Raw genomic sequence first — 18481 nt, 5'->3', positions numbered from 1 at the left:
CACACACACGCTTCAAGGTACTCATCCTGTAATACTGAAAGTGTAGAGATTGAAGTGTTTTTCACTCCCCCGTTTCTTTGCTGATTCATGCCCACTCCATAAAATCCATGTTAAAGGTGAGATCTTTCCTCAAACCTAATTATTTTGTCTCCTTGGATTGGGTGGGACATGTCTCCTGCTTAAGTAAGGAACTGATCATGCTGGGTCTCAACTCTCTGCCTTTTGATTGCTCCTGCAGTCCAGACCCCACCAAGAAGCCACTCCTCCCCCTTCAACAAGTCCTTGCCCCTCTAAGTTTCATGATTCTGTCTGTCCCCTCTTTGGGGACCGTGGGCCTTTTGGGATCTGTAAAGTAATAAAGTGGGTTCCTGGACTGTTTTCAATATTTCAAAAAGTCAGAGAAACTGCATTTGTGTCACCGAGCCTTTGGCCAATGCCCAATAACCATCTTTGGCTGGCATGATTGTTTGGACCTACTATGAATCCTGCTCTGGGTGACCCTGATCCTCGCAGAAGGGTGGGAACTAATCTTTTAACAGAACTGGGAGCACCCTGCCTTCCCCAGGGCCCAAGGGCACTGGAATGCGCTGGCCCAGCAGTACCACCCCTGATTGGAGCCCATTTCACCGCCCGCTGGGTCGCGGAGGCAAGAAGGCCTGACCCAGCGCTTTCACTCGCCCAGAAGCAATGCCGGAAGGCGTGGCTCCACGCCTCCCGGGAGGCCCCGCCCCTGACGGCCGGCCCGGCCCGGCCCGCCCCCGTACTAGTCCCCGCCCCTCGCCGCAGCCCCTTCCGGGCCACAGGGCGTTCCGAGTGTCACGCCCCTCCCGCCTGCCACCCCATCAGGCCCCGCCCCTCCCGGGGCCCCGCCCTTGCGCGCCGGTCCAGCCAGCTCGCTCCGGCTCGCTCCGGCCCCGGGGCCGCCCCCTCCCCGCCCCGCCCCCTCCAGTCGGGGGTGCTCTAGATGCTGTGCGGAGACCCTCTGCACCCCTGCGAACATGGCGCTGCGAGTGGCGCGGAGCGTGCGGGCCGCGGTCTGCAGCCTGCGCGCCATCTCTGCGCCCAACGCGCCCTGCCCGCCGCGGCCCTGGGGACTGCGGGCGGGCGCCGTCCGGGCGCTGCGCACCGGTCCCGTTCTGCTGTCGGGTAAGTGCGGGCGGGCACGTGGGGCGAGCCAAGCTGACTCGGGGTAAGATACTGGGGCCTCGATCCTTACCTCGGGTCCCCGACGCTGGTCGCCCCGGTCAAGGGAGGCGACCCCTGCACACGCTTATTGTTGTTGGGATCCCGTGTCGCGAGGCCGCTACTCCCTGAGTGACTTAAACGACCCCGCAGTCTTTGTCCTGCGGGTTGGGAGGAGGGGGGAGGAGGGCGGGGAGGCCGGGAGAACACGCGCGGTCGCCGTGTCCCGGCTGCTTCCGGCAGGAGCGTCGGCCGCTCGCTGCTGGAGACCCGGGCGAGCGTCGCCGAGCTCCTTCCTGACCTTAGATTTCTAGCATTTGTGAGCATCGTGGACCCTAAGAGTGAAGACAAATAATAGGCTTTACTTTGCTACACGGATCGTCACTGAATTCTGAAGTAAAAGTAAAGCAAGAGCATTTATTGAAATTTAAAGCACTGGGTCTAGATTTTTACCAGCTAAAGCTGGCACAACTTTGGAGAGAGCTATTTCCTAAAGCAGTGAGATAAACTCCACTGGACTCCACAGAAGACGTTCTACTGAAGTCTGTATCGAGTCGTGAATGTGTGTTGGGCTGAAACGAGGCCTTAGTTACATGGACTTGAAGGAACAGGGAGACATGCCCGTAAATGTCTTGGCCATCTGTCCTACTTTAGCACGCGTTACCGCAGAGGAAAAAACGTTTTACTTCATGCACCGATACCTGAGACATTAACTGCACCTCCGAGAACTCAGGCTTCTTGCTGACAGAGCGTAGGTCTCTGGTGGCTGTTCTCTCATTAAGTTCGTTGTTTTAGAAACCTGTTTGGGACTAGAAAAGTTGATAGGTTTAAGTCCAAAGTCAAACATAATGAAGCTTACCTCCTCCCCACCCCACCCACCCATTAAAATCTCTCAGCTCTGTTAGTGCCGCATTTCAAGGGAAGAGCCTTTCTCAGGTAAGAACTGAATTTCAAACCTATGTATTTTGGTTATTCATTGTTACACTATCACTAGCTTTTTGCATTTTCCTGTTATCTAGTTAAATATTGCCCAAGATATCAATACCCATGATCTGGTTGAACACCTAGGTTTTTAATACTAAAGAGACCGAGTTCCAAAATTTCACTCCACCTCTTATGAGCTGTGACATCTTGGGTAGTCACTTAACTTCTCTGAGTCTGTTTCCCTAATCAGAAAAATGGAAATGATAATCCATACCTTACAGATTTGTTGGATGAAATGAAATAATTTAACTGCTGTACATACAGTTTGACGCATAGTAAGTACTTGATAAATGTTACTTCTTATTAAATATTAGTGTATAGAATCAAATAAATAGCGGAAAGTTGATCAAATGTTAATGTATTTTATTTGACTCAGTGACTGAAGGGAGGAGAATGCAAACTTCTCATAAATTACTCAACACACCTAATTTTGGGGGGGCCAAAACCCATGTTTTTCAAGACTCAGAGGAAAAGTAATTATTTACCTAATCTCCTGTTCCCTTCTTTCCTGTCGGGCCAAGGGTTAAAGGAGAATTGTACGAATCATCGTCTTTTGCCTAAATTGCATGGCCTAGTACAAAGACTGCATGGCCTTTGAAGTCAAGTGGACCTAGGTGCATTTAGCTTAGCAATGTTGCCACCTTTTCCTCTAAACTTGAGGTTGCTCAGTTGCTAAATTGAATGTGAGAGCACTCTTACTCCTAAAATTATCTTTACAATTAGGTAAGATGGCAAGACCAAAGTCAGGACAGTAATTTCAGAGAAGTCATATGTTTATGGTTGTCCAGTCCTTACTTTTAAAAGGTATATTAGATTTAAACTGCCAGTTTTAGAGTTGTGACAGAATGTTAGGGAGAATTGAGTCCTGTAGCCAAATAACTATATATTAGATGTTTTGCTGAGCATCCTCTTAAACTTAAAAAAAAAAAATTACTTCACTCCAGCTTTTGAGTGCTTTCTATATGCCAAGCACTGTGTTTTGAACTGGAATACAGATGAGATAAAGCCTGCTCTTGCTTGCTTTGTACTTGGTCTACTGCCTGAGGGAAACTGTAGCCTGTTAAGTGCTATGAGTGTGTGGGGGGAACGGTGTGGGAGAGTGGTGCAGAGTGCTGTGGGAGCAGGTTGGACAGCCCAGGAACCCAGGCTTGGTGGGCTGCATAAGGCATCTGGCAGGCAGAGCTGCTAAATTGAGATCTGAAAGTCAAGAAAAGGCGGTGGGGAGAATGGGTTGCAGTCAGAACACTAAGTACAAACACACTTTCTTAGGGAAACACACGTTGACCTGAAGCATTTAGTATTTGAAGTGGAGTGAAGCAAAGCAAGTTACTTTGTGGCAGATTTTGCAACCTCTTACACTGAGGAGTATGGTATTAAAGTTTTTTAATGACTGGGAGGAAAAGAAATACTCTTTATTTACACTCTGCTGTGTATCAGAGCTGTGTAATCAAGGCAGTTTAATGTTGTTTTAAGTACAGTTATCTTTTGGGTAAGGGGTAAGAGTGAACCAGCAATGCTTATTGTAAAACAGTATTGAAATTAACGAGCCATTTTCTTATTAACTTCCGATGCAGTATTTTTGGAAAAATACTGCTTCACTTCAGAATGTGATATATATTTAGGAAGGTAAGTTTTTTAAAAAAAATATTATTTTAAGCAAGTACTTTTGACATTAAATCGTAAGGAATTTTTTTCACATCACTCGAACTTTGGTAGGTCTTTCTTCCAAGAATCCTTGAGTATTTTGGCCATCCGTGTATTTGAAGAGAAGCAGCTCATAAAGCCAAGGCCTAACCTGTCCAATGAATGTCGAGCAGAGGCTGCCTTTCTACCATTTAATGTCTTAGCTCTGAGGTGACTATTGAGTTCTGATCGTATAGTTTGCTTCTTTAAATGATGGTAGTCACTTTCCTCAAGGGGAGACTTGAATTCATTTAAGGTGGAATCAAGAACTTAGACAAGCTATAATTGTTCCAGGTCAATTTTATTCCTGTTAAGATGCCACACAGCTCTACCTAAAGAGGCACATAATTTTTTAGGTTAAATCATTTATGAGCAGTCTTTATGCTCCTCCCAAAAGCTCATCACTCTTTCTTCAGAGGGACAGACTTGCTTTGTATGACAGACCAGTAATAGATAAATATATATTTGAAATGTGCTCCAAAATTTGTGTGTGTGTGTGTGATATAGACTGAGTAATGTGAAGGGCAAATAATCATATCTCCAAAAGATGCAAAGGTGTTCACATCAAGCCATCTTTGCCTAAATGATACCAATGTTGAGATGTGTCTTCTCACATGATCTGTTTTGTCCTGGGCAGTATACTGTTGAATGGCAATGCCAATAAGTCAAACACAAATACTGGGAAGGTCTTGCCCTTTGACAGCACTGAGATGTAAAAAAATGCTTTTTAAGAAGTGATGCCACTGCTTTTCTGAAATATTGGTCTTCTATTTAGGTCGTAAATTCACAGACAAACATGAATGGGTAACAACAGAAAACGGTGTTGGAACAGTGGGAATCAGCAATTTTGCACAGGTATTGGATTGTCTTGCAATATTTCAGTCTGCTCTTGCCTAAATTGGATTGCTTTACCTTTTAAAAATTGTTTATTCTGCCCCTTAGTATTATTTTGGGCCCCTTAAAGGCCCTTAGAAGAACATCAGTCATAGATGGAAAAAGTAAAACATAGTTGAGTTAGGGCAGCGTATAATGTTTTTAGAGATATTGAAAGGTTAACACTTAAAATTAAAAATTAAATTCAAGAGAGAAATGTTTGTTTCATATTGGGGCAGTTAAGGAAAAAAGCAGAGCAAGCAAAAGGGCTGGAGTGTTGACAGTGTTTTGTGGATAGCAATGATATACACATGATCTGGGGACTTGAAGAGGGAACACCTAGATTGGCACAGATTACACAAAGATAAACCTTTTATTTAGAGTTTGTCTCTACTAATTCCCTTATTGCCACTGATCCCATATTGAGATATTGTGTAAAAGAACTTGAGAAGCCAAATAGCAGCACGTGTCACTGATCTTCCACGATCTCTGGGTGGGGTGTGGAGAAGGGGCCGGGGGTATTAACTGATGGGAGTATACAGTATTCTTCAGAAATGCTGCCATCTCAGGTACTGAGAATCCATGACAACTGTATCTTCATTGGCATATCTGTACCTACTGAGGCCCAATACAGCATGCTTTGTGAAATACTGCATAAGTATTGTCCTCCTCTCCTGGAGTTTATGAGGGGGAATCAACTACATGGAAAATGACATACAAAACATTATGTGACGGATGCCTTGAGTAGTACAAGGCATTGTCACCTGATGGAGAGATCACTACTTATTAGTCAGCAGATGCAGTAGGGGAAATGGCCTCAGTAAAGTTGCAGAGGTGGAAAAGCACAAAGTGTGTTCTTAGAGGAGCCAGTAATCTTTTAGGGGGCATATGGTTTGTGACGGGGTCACTGCCACCTCTGGGAAATCCAGCTAGTGGCCTGTTTTCTTGCAGATCCTGAGGTAAGAATAATTTTGCATTTTTAAAGGGTTATAAGAAAAAACAAAGAATTTGGCCCCTCAAGTGTAAAGTATGTACTGTGTGAATTAAAGGGATTCAGTGTTTGGCTTGTTCCTATTTACTAGGTTTTATTTGATTTCTTAGAGGTTTGGTGCTTTGTTTTTGTCTTTTAAAGGAAGCTTTGGGAGATGTTGTTTACTGTAGTCTGCCTGAAGTTGGGACAAAATTGAACAAACAAGGTGAGTGTTTTTCTCATCTTGGTATGTCATGATTCATGCCATGAATTTTCTTTATCTTGCATAATAACTTGTTTGTACCCAGGATCATTTAGAATGCTTTTTCCTCAAGTAACAGAAAACTTATGTAAGAGTAGATCAGGGGTTTATTATATCTCATACAAGCAATCTTGGAAATAGGTGGATACAGGATTGACTCAGTGGCTCAGTGAAGATTATCAAGGACACAACCTCTCTGGTACTTTTTCTGCCTCAGCATGTCAGAGGTCACAGAATGGCAGCAGAACCTTCAAGCATCATGTTCTCAATGACAGTATCCAAAAGTAGGAAGAGAAGGACAGGCTCTCTTTGTCTCTTTATTGGGAACAAATATCTCAACCAGAAATCTCTCAGATCACCTTTTCTTTTATCAATTTAGCCAAGTCTGGGTCGTATTGCCATGCCTAACTGTAAGGAATGATGGTGAGGAGAATAATGAGCATTTTCAGACTTTACAATGGAAGGCAGGAAGTAGAGGGAAATGGCTCTTAGCACCCTCCCCGCCACATGTTGATATAGTATAATATAGCTGAAGTCTCTGAAGTTTAAAAAATAAAGTCTTTCTTTGGAGGCAGTAAAGAATATCAGGATAGAACATGGGCTTCTGAGTCAGAATCTGGTTTTAAATCCTGGCCTCTCAACATAGCTGTGTGATTTGGGAGAGATTACTTAATGTAGGTCTCATCTGTAAGTTGGGATAATAATACTTACCTCACAGAGTAGTTGTAAGGATTAAATGAAACTAGCATAATAACCAGCATAAGATTAGTGCTTGATAAATGTCAGCCAGTGGAACCACGTGTATTATTATTCATGGGTTCCTTGACATATGTCAGGTAGCCCTACAGAATTTAAGTATCTGTTTTCTTTAATCATGTTTTATTTACTGTGTATGCACTTTGCTGTTCTCAAGCAGATCAGAAATTTCTGAACATCTCTTTATAGCAAGTGAGAAGCATGAACCTACTTTTTGTGCTTCTATTATAGAAAAAATTCTATTAAACTAAATATGTTGAGTAATACCCTTGAACTAATGAATGCTTTCTTTAAACTTTCTGCTAAAGGTGTTTTTTAAAGTGATACAAAATTTACATACAGTGAAAATGCATGGATCTTAATTGTATAAGCCAAAGAGTTTTGACAACTGTGTTTATACACTGTGTAAACCTTGCCAATCAAAACTCTTCTCAATATACAACCACTTCTCTGATTTCTGTCACCATAGATTAGTTTTGCCTGTTCTTTAACTTCATTTAAAAGGAATCAGACAATATGTATTATGTATGGCTTCATTTGTCTAATGTCATAATTTCGAGATTCATTCATAGTGAGTGATCAGTATTTTGCTTTTTTATGCTGCGAAGTCCCATCGTGTTTGCCAAAGAGGTTATACCATTTTACACTCTGACCAGCAGTATGAGAGAGTTCCAGGTGCTGCATATTTCATTGTGGTTTTAACTTGCATTTCCCTAGGACAGATTATTGTTCACCTTGCCATGTGCTTTTTGCCACTCACATCTTTTTTTGTGAAGTCTCTAGTCTTTTACTTGGGTTGTCTTTTTACCATTGATTTTTAGGCATCATTTTAAATTCTAGATACAAATCCTTTTTCAGAAATGTATTTTATGAATATTTTGTCATATATATGTATGGAACATTGTCTTCTCTAAGAAGTCTTTTGTCTATCTTCATAGTTCCCAGACTATATACCCCAGTGCCATGAGGTGCTGTGGGGTATTTTTAATTTTTAACATCTGTTGGACACAGCACAGACTAATAAACAATGGAGGTAACAATTTCAGTGTTGGATCTTACTACATTACTTTGGGTAATGTGACTTTGAAGCAAGTACTGCACAATTGGCATGGAACATCAGGTACGGCAGTGATTGATGTGACCTGATTCCCTGAGGGAGAACTTAATACAGTATGCAACAGACACATAATTTATATCTGTAAATTGTAATTAAAAATGAAAATTCTTTTTTGTTCAATTTATATGTGTTAATTTTTTCAAACCGCTACTCAATTGTTAGGATATAAAAACTTACTAAGTAGTTTGGACCTGACCTCTTAATAAATTGAAGTGTTAGGTATTTGTTTTGGTCTAGAGATTACCACAAAACCTTACTGAGACACTTAAGGGCATTGTGAACTGAGAAAGTGAGCAACTCTGGCCCATACCAAGGTTCGCAGAGATATAGTATTTCATCATTAGGTATGCTATTTAGCTGTGGAGTTTTTCATAGATGCCCATTATCAGATGATGCAGTTCCTTTCTATATCTAGTTTGCTGAGAATTATCATTTGTGGGTGTTGAATTTTTGTCAAATTCATTTTCTCCATCTATTGACATGATCAAAGGGTTTTTCTTGTTAATGTGATGAATGGTGATTCATTTTTGAATGTTTAACCAACCTTGCATTCCTGGTAGTCATGATACAAAAGTTAAAAATTATCTCTAAAAACATACTGCTGGATTTGATTTGCTAATTTGTACATTATGTTCATGAGAGATATTGGTCATTTCTTATAATGGCTTTGTCAAATTCTGGAATCTGTTATATTGACCTCATAGAATAAGTTTAGAAATATTCCTACCTCTTTTCTTTTTCTGAAAGAAAGTGCAAGATTAGTGTTGTTTCTTCTTTAATTGTTTGATAGATTTAACTGGTGGAATATGAGCCAGATTTCTTTGTAGGAAGGTTTTTGATACAAATTTCTTTAATATATATTCAGATTTTCTATATTATCTTACATTGGTTTTGAGAAATTTTTCCATTTCATGTTGTTATATTCAGCATACAGATGCTCATATTTTTCATTTATTATCCTATTATACCCATACGATCTGTAGTAAGGACTCCTTTTTCATTCCTTCATATTGGTGGTAATTTTCTCTTCTCAGTCAGTCTGCTGGCTCTATCAAATTTATCAATCTTTTGAAAGAACCAAATTTCTACTATGTTAAATTTTCTCTTATTTTCCATTTCATTTGTTCTTTCATATCTTTATTTTCTTCCTCCAACTTACTTAGATTTAATTTCCTTTTTCTAGCTTCTGGAAACTTGTGGTTTTGTTGGTTTTCAGGTTTTTTTACTGGACTTTTTTTTATCCATACTGTAAAATGCTGTCTCCCTTGTGGTGAGTGGCAGCTAAAATCTTAGTCTGATTCTTCTAGCCTTATCTAGGACACTTGGAGTCTGCCCCGTGCACATATGATTCAGGGATCATTCAGAGACCTGGACAGAATTTATAGACAGAATTTGGGGCTCTCCTTTTTATCTCTATCCTTAATGAGATTTCCCAGCTCACTTTCCAGTAGCTATGGTGGCCCCAAACTCTTGTCTCTTAGTCCTTTAAACCAGTAAGACTGAGATTTTCTTTCAGAATTTTGGCTGCTCCACCTGGCACAGATCAGTGTCCTTTCTTCAAGGCTAAAAGTCATTTAAAAAAAATCACCAGTGTCATCCCTTCTTTCTAATGTTGCCTCCTTTCCATAAACTGACTGCTTTTGTTCATTTTCTAGTGTCTTTAGAAGCCAGGTCATTGATTTTAAGATGTTCTTTTTAAATAACGCCTAAAGATTTTATTTCCTTCTAAGCACTTTTTTAGCTCTGCCCCCACAAACTTTGGTGTGTTGTATTCATCACATTCAGTTCAGATCACTTGATTTTGTCCTGTAGGTGAGCAGGGCTTTTTTTTTTTTTTTTTTAAATTTATTTATTTATTTTTATTTTTGGCTGGTTGGGTCTTCGTTGCTGTGTGCAAGCTTTCTCTAGTTGTGGCGACCGGGGGCGAGTCTTCATTGCAGTGCGCAGGCTTCTCATTGCGGTGGCTTCTGTTGTTGCAGAGCACGGGCTCTAGGCGCACGGGCTTCAGTAGTTGTGGCTCGCGGGCTCTAGAGTGCAGGCTCGGTAGTTGTGGCCCTTGGGCTTAGTTGCTCCGTGGCATGTGGGATCTTCCCAGACCAGGGCTCAAACCCATGTCCCCTGCATTGGCAGGCAGATTCTTAACCACTGCACCACCAGGGAAATCCCAGGGCTCTGTTAATTTTTCAGTCTCTTTTTTTTCTTTTCAAACTCTTCTTCAGATTGGTTAGTTTCAGATGATCTTCGTGTTCACTGACCCTTCTGCACAGTATCCAGTCTACTGTTAATGCCATCTAGTGAACGTTTTAGATATTATGCTTTCCAGTTCTAGAATGTCCATTTAAAAAATTATAATTTCTTTGCAAGTTATTTCCCCATATATTCACTCACTAGTTTTTTTGTTTTTGTTTTTTGGTCTTTGAACATACTTACAGTAGCTATTTTAAGGTTCTCTGCTAATTCCAACATGTGGGTCTGTGGATCATTTTGAGATCTTTATACTGACTACTTTTTCTCTAAACTATGGCTCCCTTCTTTCTAGAATTTCAACCCTCAATTTCCAGCCACCTTGGGGGCCCACATTCCATCCTCTGACGCCTTTAGCAAATCAGACTGTGGTTTTCTACTTGTGTTCTAGTTACACTGTGCTCTTTGGATGGGGCCATGTTGTCAGGCTACAGACTGTATAAATGAAGATCTTGCATGACAAAACCTATGGTTTTATTTTAATTAAAGATATTTAGGACTTTCTGTCATTACTGTATTAGAGGTGATCACTTCTCCATATTTTGTATTTTGAGGTCACTAACTTGACATTTAATACTTTCTTTAATTTTCTCAATTTAGAGGAATTTGGTGCTTTGGAAAGTGTGAAAGCTGCTAGTGAACTCTATTCTCCTCTATCAGGAGAAGTAACTGAAATTAATGAAGCTCTAGCAGAAAATCCAGGACTTGTCAACAAATCTTGTTATGAAGATGGTAAGTTGTTGCTAGAAATTTTTTTAAGGATTGTTTGCTGCAGTTAACATTTAATCTGGAATTTAAAGCAATCTTTAGCTGATGGTGACTTCTTTTTGCCCTTCTTGGTACTAAATAGAGATATTCTGCTTTAAAAAGGGAAAACAGTTTAGCTGAATATCTAAGGTTATGTTTAAAATCTGTCAATAAAAGCATTGCCTTATTTTATAGGGTTCTTAGTATCATAGTTGTAGACTCATTGTAAACACTTCAGAGTATTTACCTGTTCAGTCATAAAGTATCTAATCACATTGTGTGATGTAGGTGGTAATAGAATAACATTTATTACATTAATTTTCAGTTTTCTCACATCTTCATAATAATGTAGTAAGGTAAGCTAGCAGCAATTTTTTCCATTTTGTAGATGAATTGAGGCCCCAAAGGATTTCTCTGCTAAGGTCACACAGCCAACAAGATGAAAAATTAGCATTAGGTTGTAGTTCTCTGTTTCCTATCACCTACTTCTTCTCTATAGTAAAGCTTTCTAATGCCATTAATCTAAGTTGTTACAGTGTTGGTGTTCCTTTTGTTAAAGATATACCTGGCCTTGTGTATTTGGATCCGTATGTAAAGTTGTTGATGCTTATTACAGCCTAGAAGTTCTTAATCCATTATGGTAGAATTTCTTCTGGTTCTTTTCAGTTATGATATGTAAGGAATATTAATTTAATTCTTACAGCTAAAATTTAAAGCTCTTTGAACAAATAATGAGTGATTTATGTAAAGAATACTAGGTTAATTTTGAGGCACTCAGAATTTACATTTTGAATGAATTTGACTTTCTCTTTAAAAAGGTGATTTAGAATATAAGATACTTTTTTTTGGTTGCAGGTTGGCTGATCAAGATGACACTCAGTAACCCTTCAGAACTAGATGAACTAATGAGTGAAGAAGCATATGAGAAATACATAAAATCTATTGAGGAGTGAAAATGGAACCCCTAAATAAACTAGTTTGAAACAACTTAATCTAGTATAGTTGTCTTAAATTAGTGGTGGATAGATTTTTAAAAAGCAACTTTTAGCAAAAGAAACTACTTTTAACAATGTTGCCTGAAGAAAATACCCCTTAACTTCCTAATGATTTCACATAAACACTATGCATCTTTTTCACAACAGCCTGTGATTTTTAGGCTAGTCTCCAGTTATAATACTCAGAATTCCTGAAATTATCTGTGGTAAAACTAGTTATAAAAATTATGTAATTCAAGGATAACATTATTATCTTAACCTTACAAAATATTGTAACTTGCTTACAGCCATCCCTGGATTTGGGTCAAAATACTCAATGAACTTGCCATTGGAAATAAATGACAGTGGAGAAAAGTTTGTTAGTTGTAGAGTGTCCAGTGAAGAACATTACTATCTTAATTTTGCAATATACTGTGTTTGCTGGTGCTATTTTTATACAGTGAAGCAACAGCCTTGCAGGAAAATAAGAAACAGTTTAATAATAAAATATTCAACTTCTTAATCGTGTTTTTTGTTTTGCTGTTAATATTTCATTTAGTGACTCCACTAGTATTTGTAAAGATGCTAATTTTAACTTACGGAAAGTTATTTTTTAAAAAGGAATTTTAAGCCCTAGTGATGAAAGGTTGGTTCCAAGAAAATGTTTCCTTTTAGTCACAAATCTTGCTTTTCTTAAGCAAAGATCTAATTGCCTGATAGCATCAAGTACTATTTTTTGGTCATTTTTAACATAAAAGAAATCATTGACTTTGTTTTTCTATCATGCCAATTAGAAGAGAGGAGTAAAAAAAGGAAAGGTGAAATTTTGATCAGCATAGCACATGACATCCTTAAGAAAGTTAAATCACATTCACATAAGGTTTCTACTTAAGTAATGGGGACAGAAGTGGACACAGTGGCCAACATAGCATACTTTCTAATTAAGCCAATGGTAGTACTGTAGTATGCTGATATTTGGGGCAGGGGAGAGAACATACATAAGTATGTACACACACACAGATATATATACTTATACACACACACAGCAAGAACAAACTTCTACCATTTTCCAAGTTACTAGAGGAAAAGGGAAGTATGTAGACACTACTATCTTCTGGTAAATAAAGAGCAAATAAAGAACATAGAGTACGTAGGTAGGTAAATAACATACAAGTCTTTCTTGTTCCTCTGCAGAAAGAATGCATTCTTTCCAGGACTGTGCCAGTGGCCATATCACTGCTGAGCTGTGTCTGTTATTAATCAGGTTAATTAATTTGACTGTCTGCTTTGGAAATAGGGATGAGTAATAATTGCTCATTTAAATCTAAATAAATCTTGTTTTAAAGTTACTCTCATATATTACCTTCTTTCATCTTTACCACAGTAGCCAGAGCTAGGTAGGGCATATCCATAACTACCACCATTTCACAGATAAGGTGACGGAGAGGATAAGAGGATATGGTTAGGATTTTCACATTTCCTGGCTCACTCTTCATCAGTTCCTTAGCAAAATGTCAGTTACTATGATAATACTTAAGGGAATTCCCTGGCAGTCCGGTGGTTAGGCGCTTTCATTACCAGGGCCCAGGTTCAATCCCTGGTCAGGGAACTAACATCCCACAAGATGCGTTAATGCGGCCAAAAATATATTTAAATGGGAATCTGGCAGGCGGGGGGAGGATCAAAGAACAAAACTTTATGACAACTTGCTCTTTTTCACTGTTTAGAATACAGAGCCAGTTCAACCTTCGTTTCTATTTTAGTGCTGCTGAAAATAAGAGGTGTTGAATGGCCCTCCAAATGGACTAAATCAACAGAGAATTCAATTTCTCAGACCTCATATTCCTTTGAATGGTTTTGGTCTTAATAGAGGAGCTTAATATAGGTTTTAAATAATGCTTTCTAATAATTTAAAATTCAAGAAATGGAACAGGTAACCCTGGAAGTGTTCAAAAAATTTTTTTTCTCTTATCACCTCCCAGATAGTTGAATAGTTTAAAGAAGCTGATGGCATTAAGTTTTAATAAAGAAACCACTAGAGGGCTCTCTGTACAGGCATGCTAGTATGAAAATGAGGCTGGTATTTCAGATCAACTCTCAAGCAAATCAATTTCTGAATTTTTCTGAATTTCTGCAGCTTTTCTGGGGCTGCTAAAATGTCAGAGTACCACCCACCTTCAGTTTTTAAAATTACGCTAACTATAACTGTGCCTTCATTACTTCTCAGCAATCACTGTATTATTTCAGACCTAATCATGCGTCTTTCTCAGTGATTAAATTCTTTTTTCTTCTCAGCAACATGGCTTTACTATTAACTACCTATCCCCATTAGTCTTTTTTTTTTTTCTTTTAAATACACTTTTTTAGAGAGTAGATTTAGGTTCAAAATTGAGCAGGGAGTAGTTTCTGTATACCTCCTGCCCCCATCTTGGTGTTTTTAAAACACTCCTTTGCCAACTCTGAGATCTTTTTCTACTAGAGCTTCTGTATCTTGATTCCATCTCTACTTTGGCTTTTTATAAACATGACTAGACACTCATCCCTTTAAGTTTCTGCTCAGTCATGTTATCAGGCTTTTTTTTTTTTAACATCTTTATTGGAGTATAATTGCTTTACAATGGTGTGTTAGTTTCTGCTGTATAACAAAGTGAATCAGCTGTATGTATACATATATCCCCATATCCCCTCACTCTTGCATCTCCCTCCCACCTTCCCCATCCCACGCCCCGCTATCCCACCCCTCCAGGCGGTCACAAAGCACCGAGCTGATCTCCCTGTGCTATGTGGCTGCTTCCCACTAGCTATCTATTTTCCATTTGGTAGTGTATATATGTCCGTGCCATTCTCTCACTTCGTCCCAGCTTACCCCTGCTATCAGGCTTTTACCTGCTAAGCTTCAACAGTGATTAGAAGCCCGTTTAAAACGGGTATGCAGGCAAAATTAGTGTGAAGCAAATCATTTGCCAGATCTTCCACTTCCACATGTACTTAGGAGAATGTGCTTTCAGTCAAGAAGTTTAACAGTTATTTAGTAAATCTTAGTTAAGACTTTAGGTATACTTCCCAGAAACTGAGAACACAGCTTTAATGACTTGGCTAACAAATCCTGCTAGTCAGGTGGTTTCAAATTTTCTATTTTCAACAGAACTAAAGGAGGTTCTTCCTAACCAAACTGTCAGGTGATAATTAAAAAAAATTTTGTTGCTTACTAGGTGATTTCTGGTGTGGAGTTTAAAAAGTTAAGAGACACTGCAATGACAAAAACTCCTTCATGGGGCTTCCCTGGTGGCGCAGTGGTTGGCAGTCTGCCTGACGATGCAGGGGACGCGGGTTCGTGTCCCGGTCCGGGCACGCCGCGGAGCGGCTGCCCCCATGAGCCATGGCCGCCGAACCTGCGCGTCCGGAGCCTGTTGCTCCGCGACGGGAGAAGCTACAGCAGTGAGGGAACCCGTGTCCCCTGCATCGGCAGGCGGACTCTCAACCACTGCGCCACCAGGGAAGCCCTATTTTTTTATATATATATATATTTTTTAAATATTTTTTTTGACGGGGACCCTTTTTAAAGTCTTCATTGAATTTGTTACAATATTGCTTCTGTTTTATGTTTTGGTTTTTTGGCCTGGAGGTAGGTGGGATCTTAGCTCCCCAACCAGGTATCAAACCCACACCCCCTACATTGGAAGGCGAAGTCTTAAACATTGGAACGCCAGGGAATTCCCTCCAAATGGCTTTTAATCACAGGGGTATAAAAGGCTTATGATATTTTTCTCCAGCAGAAATCTTCACACTTTTAAAACCAGAAAGCACAAGGGCTTTGGAACCAGACCTGAGCTGGGTTCTACCACGAATGCCTGACTCCGGGCACAGGTTCCCACCCCTGGCTGCACCTTGGGATGCTCGAAGATACCAGCACCAAAGCTGGGAGGGGAGCAGGGGGTGACATTTCACTGTCTTCAACGAGTTCCTCAGCTGATTTAGCAACGTGGGGCTACTTTTCTACATTTGTATAAAAGATGCCAATGCCCACTTCACAGGCTGCGTTTCTACACGACAGGGGGTGGCGCCTTAAAAACTTACTGGCCTGCACCACCCTGGCACAGTCCTTATGGGGGAGAGGCGATTGGGGGACAGTGGGCAAAGTCTGGGGACATTTTTGGTCGCCTGGCATCTAGTGGGTAGAGGCCAGGGACGCTGCTAGCCGCTCCCCATCACAGAACTATCCGTGCCAAGGGCAGCAGTGCGGAGGGAGAGGTCCTGGGTCTCTGAGGGGAAGCTGGTCCCAAAGCCCTCACTTTCTAACTCCAGGGTCCGACGGGCACCCAACCCCTCGGTGGGTTTCCCTGACCAGCACTTAAGGCTACACGGTACCTCGCGAGGCGGCCTCCCGCGCTCTCAGCTGCAGTGAGCTCCTCAGGCGCGGGTGGAATGTTCGCGGTCGCGCACAGCCTGCCGGGAGCACGCGCCCACCGCGGTCAGCTTTGTTGCGCGTGGCGCGTATACGTCACTTCCACTGCGAATCCCCCGCAGGCCCGCCTACCGCCCCGCCCCCAGCGCGTCCGTAACCCAGGGCAACTGCCTCTGCAGGCCGCCGGCGGGGACTAAGCTATCCGGGGGCCTTGTACCCCGCCGGCCCCACAGGAGGGTGTGAGCGGCGGCGGCCGCTTCCCCACCTCCGGGGCAAGTCCCCAGACCACTCCACGGGCTGCAGCGCGAGACCCCCTGCCCAGTTCGGAAGGAAACTGCCTTCTGAGGCGGGGAGGCAAAAAGGAGAGGTAGGGTGGGCCCGGGCTGGAATGAGAGCGGGGAGGGCCTGGGGAGGAGGGCGCGGAATGGGTGGGGCAGTGGGAGGAGCCATCGAAAGGAAGGAGGCCTGTGGGGGAGGAGCCAATGGGGAAGGGGTGGGGCTTGTGGGGCAAGCGGGAGCGCTTTGCTGGAGGGCATAGCTATTGAAAGAAGGGGATTGGGAAATTGGGATTGACATATATACACTAATATGTATAAAGGAGATAACTAATAAGAACCTGCTGTATAAAAAATAAAATTTAAAAATTCAAAAAGAAGGGGAGCATCTTTTGTGGCAAGGTAGGAACTGCTGGAGGAACGGGAGGAGCTAGATGAGGAAGAAGGAAGGATCGTGGAAGAAGGGGAGGGGCCTGTGGGGGAGGGGTGGGGCTACTAGAGGAAAGAGAGGAGCCAGGTGTCAACTGCCTGGGCTTCAGGAGCCACAGGTGGAGTGAGTGTGTGTTTCAAGACTTGAACTTTCCTGTACATTGTATGCTGTGTGAGAGCCGGGAAGACGGGCGTTGCTTTACCATTTTACTACCAGTGCTAGGCATCTAATAGGCACTTCGTGAGTAATGAATGTGACTGGAAAAAGCAGAAGAGTTGGAGACTGGGATTGGAGTAGAAATGTTCTGGTAGGGAGGGATGGTTGTAGAAACTGCTGTCTAGGAATCATTCTGTGAATAATCAAAGCTGCTGTGCTTTGTAGGTGTATAAGAAGCATAAAGCACAGATAATGTACATGGGGAGATAACATTTATACTCTTGAAAATGTGAACAAATTGTTCGAATGGGGTGGTGCAACCTTTGAGGCGAAGTTTCAACTGCCAAGTTGTGTTCCCAGACGGTAAGTTAGGTCGCAGTCCCAGTATCATTTTCCTTTAGAAGCTATATTGCCAGTGATCAGCATGCCCAGGCCAATCTTCAAGACCTATTTAACCAGTTCATATGCATAAAACTTAGCTCTGCAGTAAGAAACTTAAGTTCCATCATGGCTAAGAGTGTTTGTATTCTTTGATTTCTTCATTCAACACATGTTGATAAGGATCCACAGGAATAACCTTTCAGAATTCCAAGTGAGGCTGCCAGAGACCCGACATTCCCTGGCTGGAATTCTGACATAGATTCAAGATTCTTTGAAACCTGAAACTTCTAGGAAAGTGGGGGTAGGTGTGTGGGCATGACGTAGAGCCAGGGAGCGGGTAAGGAGTTTTGAGGTAATCACAGCCTGCTTTCGACAGAAACAACCTGCTTTTGACTTCAACACTCTGGGCTTTTCACCTCTTCTGGCCCATTAACATTCCCTTCATCATTAATTGATTAAGAATATGTCAACTAGGTATAGGAATAGAGGGTAAGGCATTTGTGGTCTGACTGCATGGACAGGTGATAGCGAATATGTGGCAAAGATGATGGCAAAAAGAAAGAAAGAAGAGTGTCGGCACTCTTCAAAGACAGTAAGGTGCCTCGAATTCCTCTCGTGCTTTGAATCTCTGACTTCTGCTGCTGCTACTCCTGCTGCTAGCCAGAGAAAACTCTCTGCTTTTAAAGGGCTCATATCATTAGATTAGGCCCACCCCAATAAACCAAGATAATTTCCCTATCTTCGGGTCAACTGATTAGCAACCATAATTACATCTATAAAGTCCCTTTTGCCACATAATATAACTTACTCACGGATGTTATAGCACATCATATTCATAGTCCCAGGGATTAGGATGGGAAACCTTGTGGAGGGAGGATTGGCAGAATTCAATTTACTACATTATCTTTCAGGAATACTGTAGAAAAGCTACTGCAACAGGTTTTTTTTTTCTTTTTATTTTCCCAGTTTCTCTCCGTGAACATAAATCACACTTATACACTATTAGTTCCACCTCTAATCATTTTACCTTTGAATTGATTCA

General features: G+C 41.4%; 2 protein-coding genes across 4 annotated transcripts in view; both read left to right on the top strand.

The window, feature by feature from the left end:
* Nucleotides 1–865: 865 nt before the first annotated feature.
* On the top strand, nt 866–13098 carry GCSH (glycine cleavage system protein H). The gene is made up of 5 exons (XM_030863254.2): nt 866–1146; nt 4625–4704; nt 5855–5918; nt 10672–10803; nt 11674–13098. The coding sequence occupies exons 1-5, from the start codon at nt 999–1001 to the stop codon at nt 11769–11771; spliced, it is 522 nt and encodes a 173-aa protein (XP_030719114.1). The 5' UTR covers nt 866–998; the 3' UTR covers nt 11772–13098.
* Nucleotides 1451–18481, top strand: part of C19H16orf46 (chromosome 19 C16orf46 homolog) — a 37646-nt gene continuing 20615 nt past the window's right edge. Inside the window, exons 1-3 of one of the 3 annotated variants that reach the window (XM_060289847.1) lie at nt 1451–2118; nt 4625–4704; nt 5855–5918. The gene's annotated coding sequence lies outside the window, so the exon portion shown is untranslated. Of the gene's footprint in view, nt 2119–4624; nt 4705–5854; nt 5919–16371; nt 16565–17299; nt 17422–18481 lie in introns of those variants that run through there. The other 2 variants (XM_030863257.2, XM_060289848.1) reach the window with 2 other exon arrangements.

This window comes from Globicephala melas, chromosome 19 (assembly GCF_963455315.2).
Source record: "Globicephala melas chromosome 19, mGloMel1.2, whole genome shotgun sequence".
Lineage (NCBI taxonomy): Eukaryota > Metazoa > Chordata > Mammalia > Artiodactyla > Delphinidae > Globicephala > Globicephala melas.
Note: the sequence above shows the minus strand (reverse complement) of the source record. Positions and strands in the feature narration are given on the sequence as shown.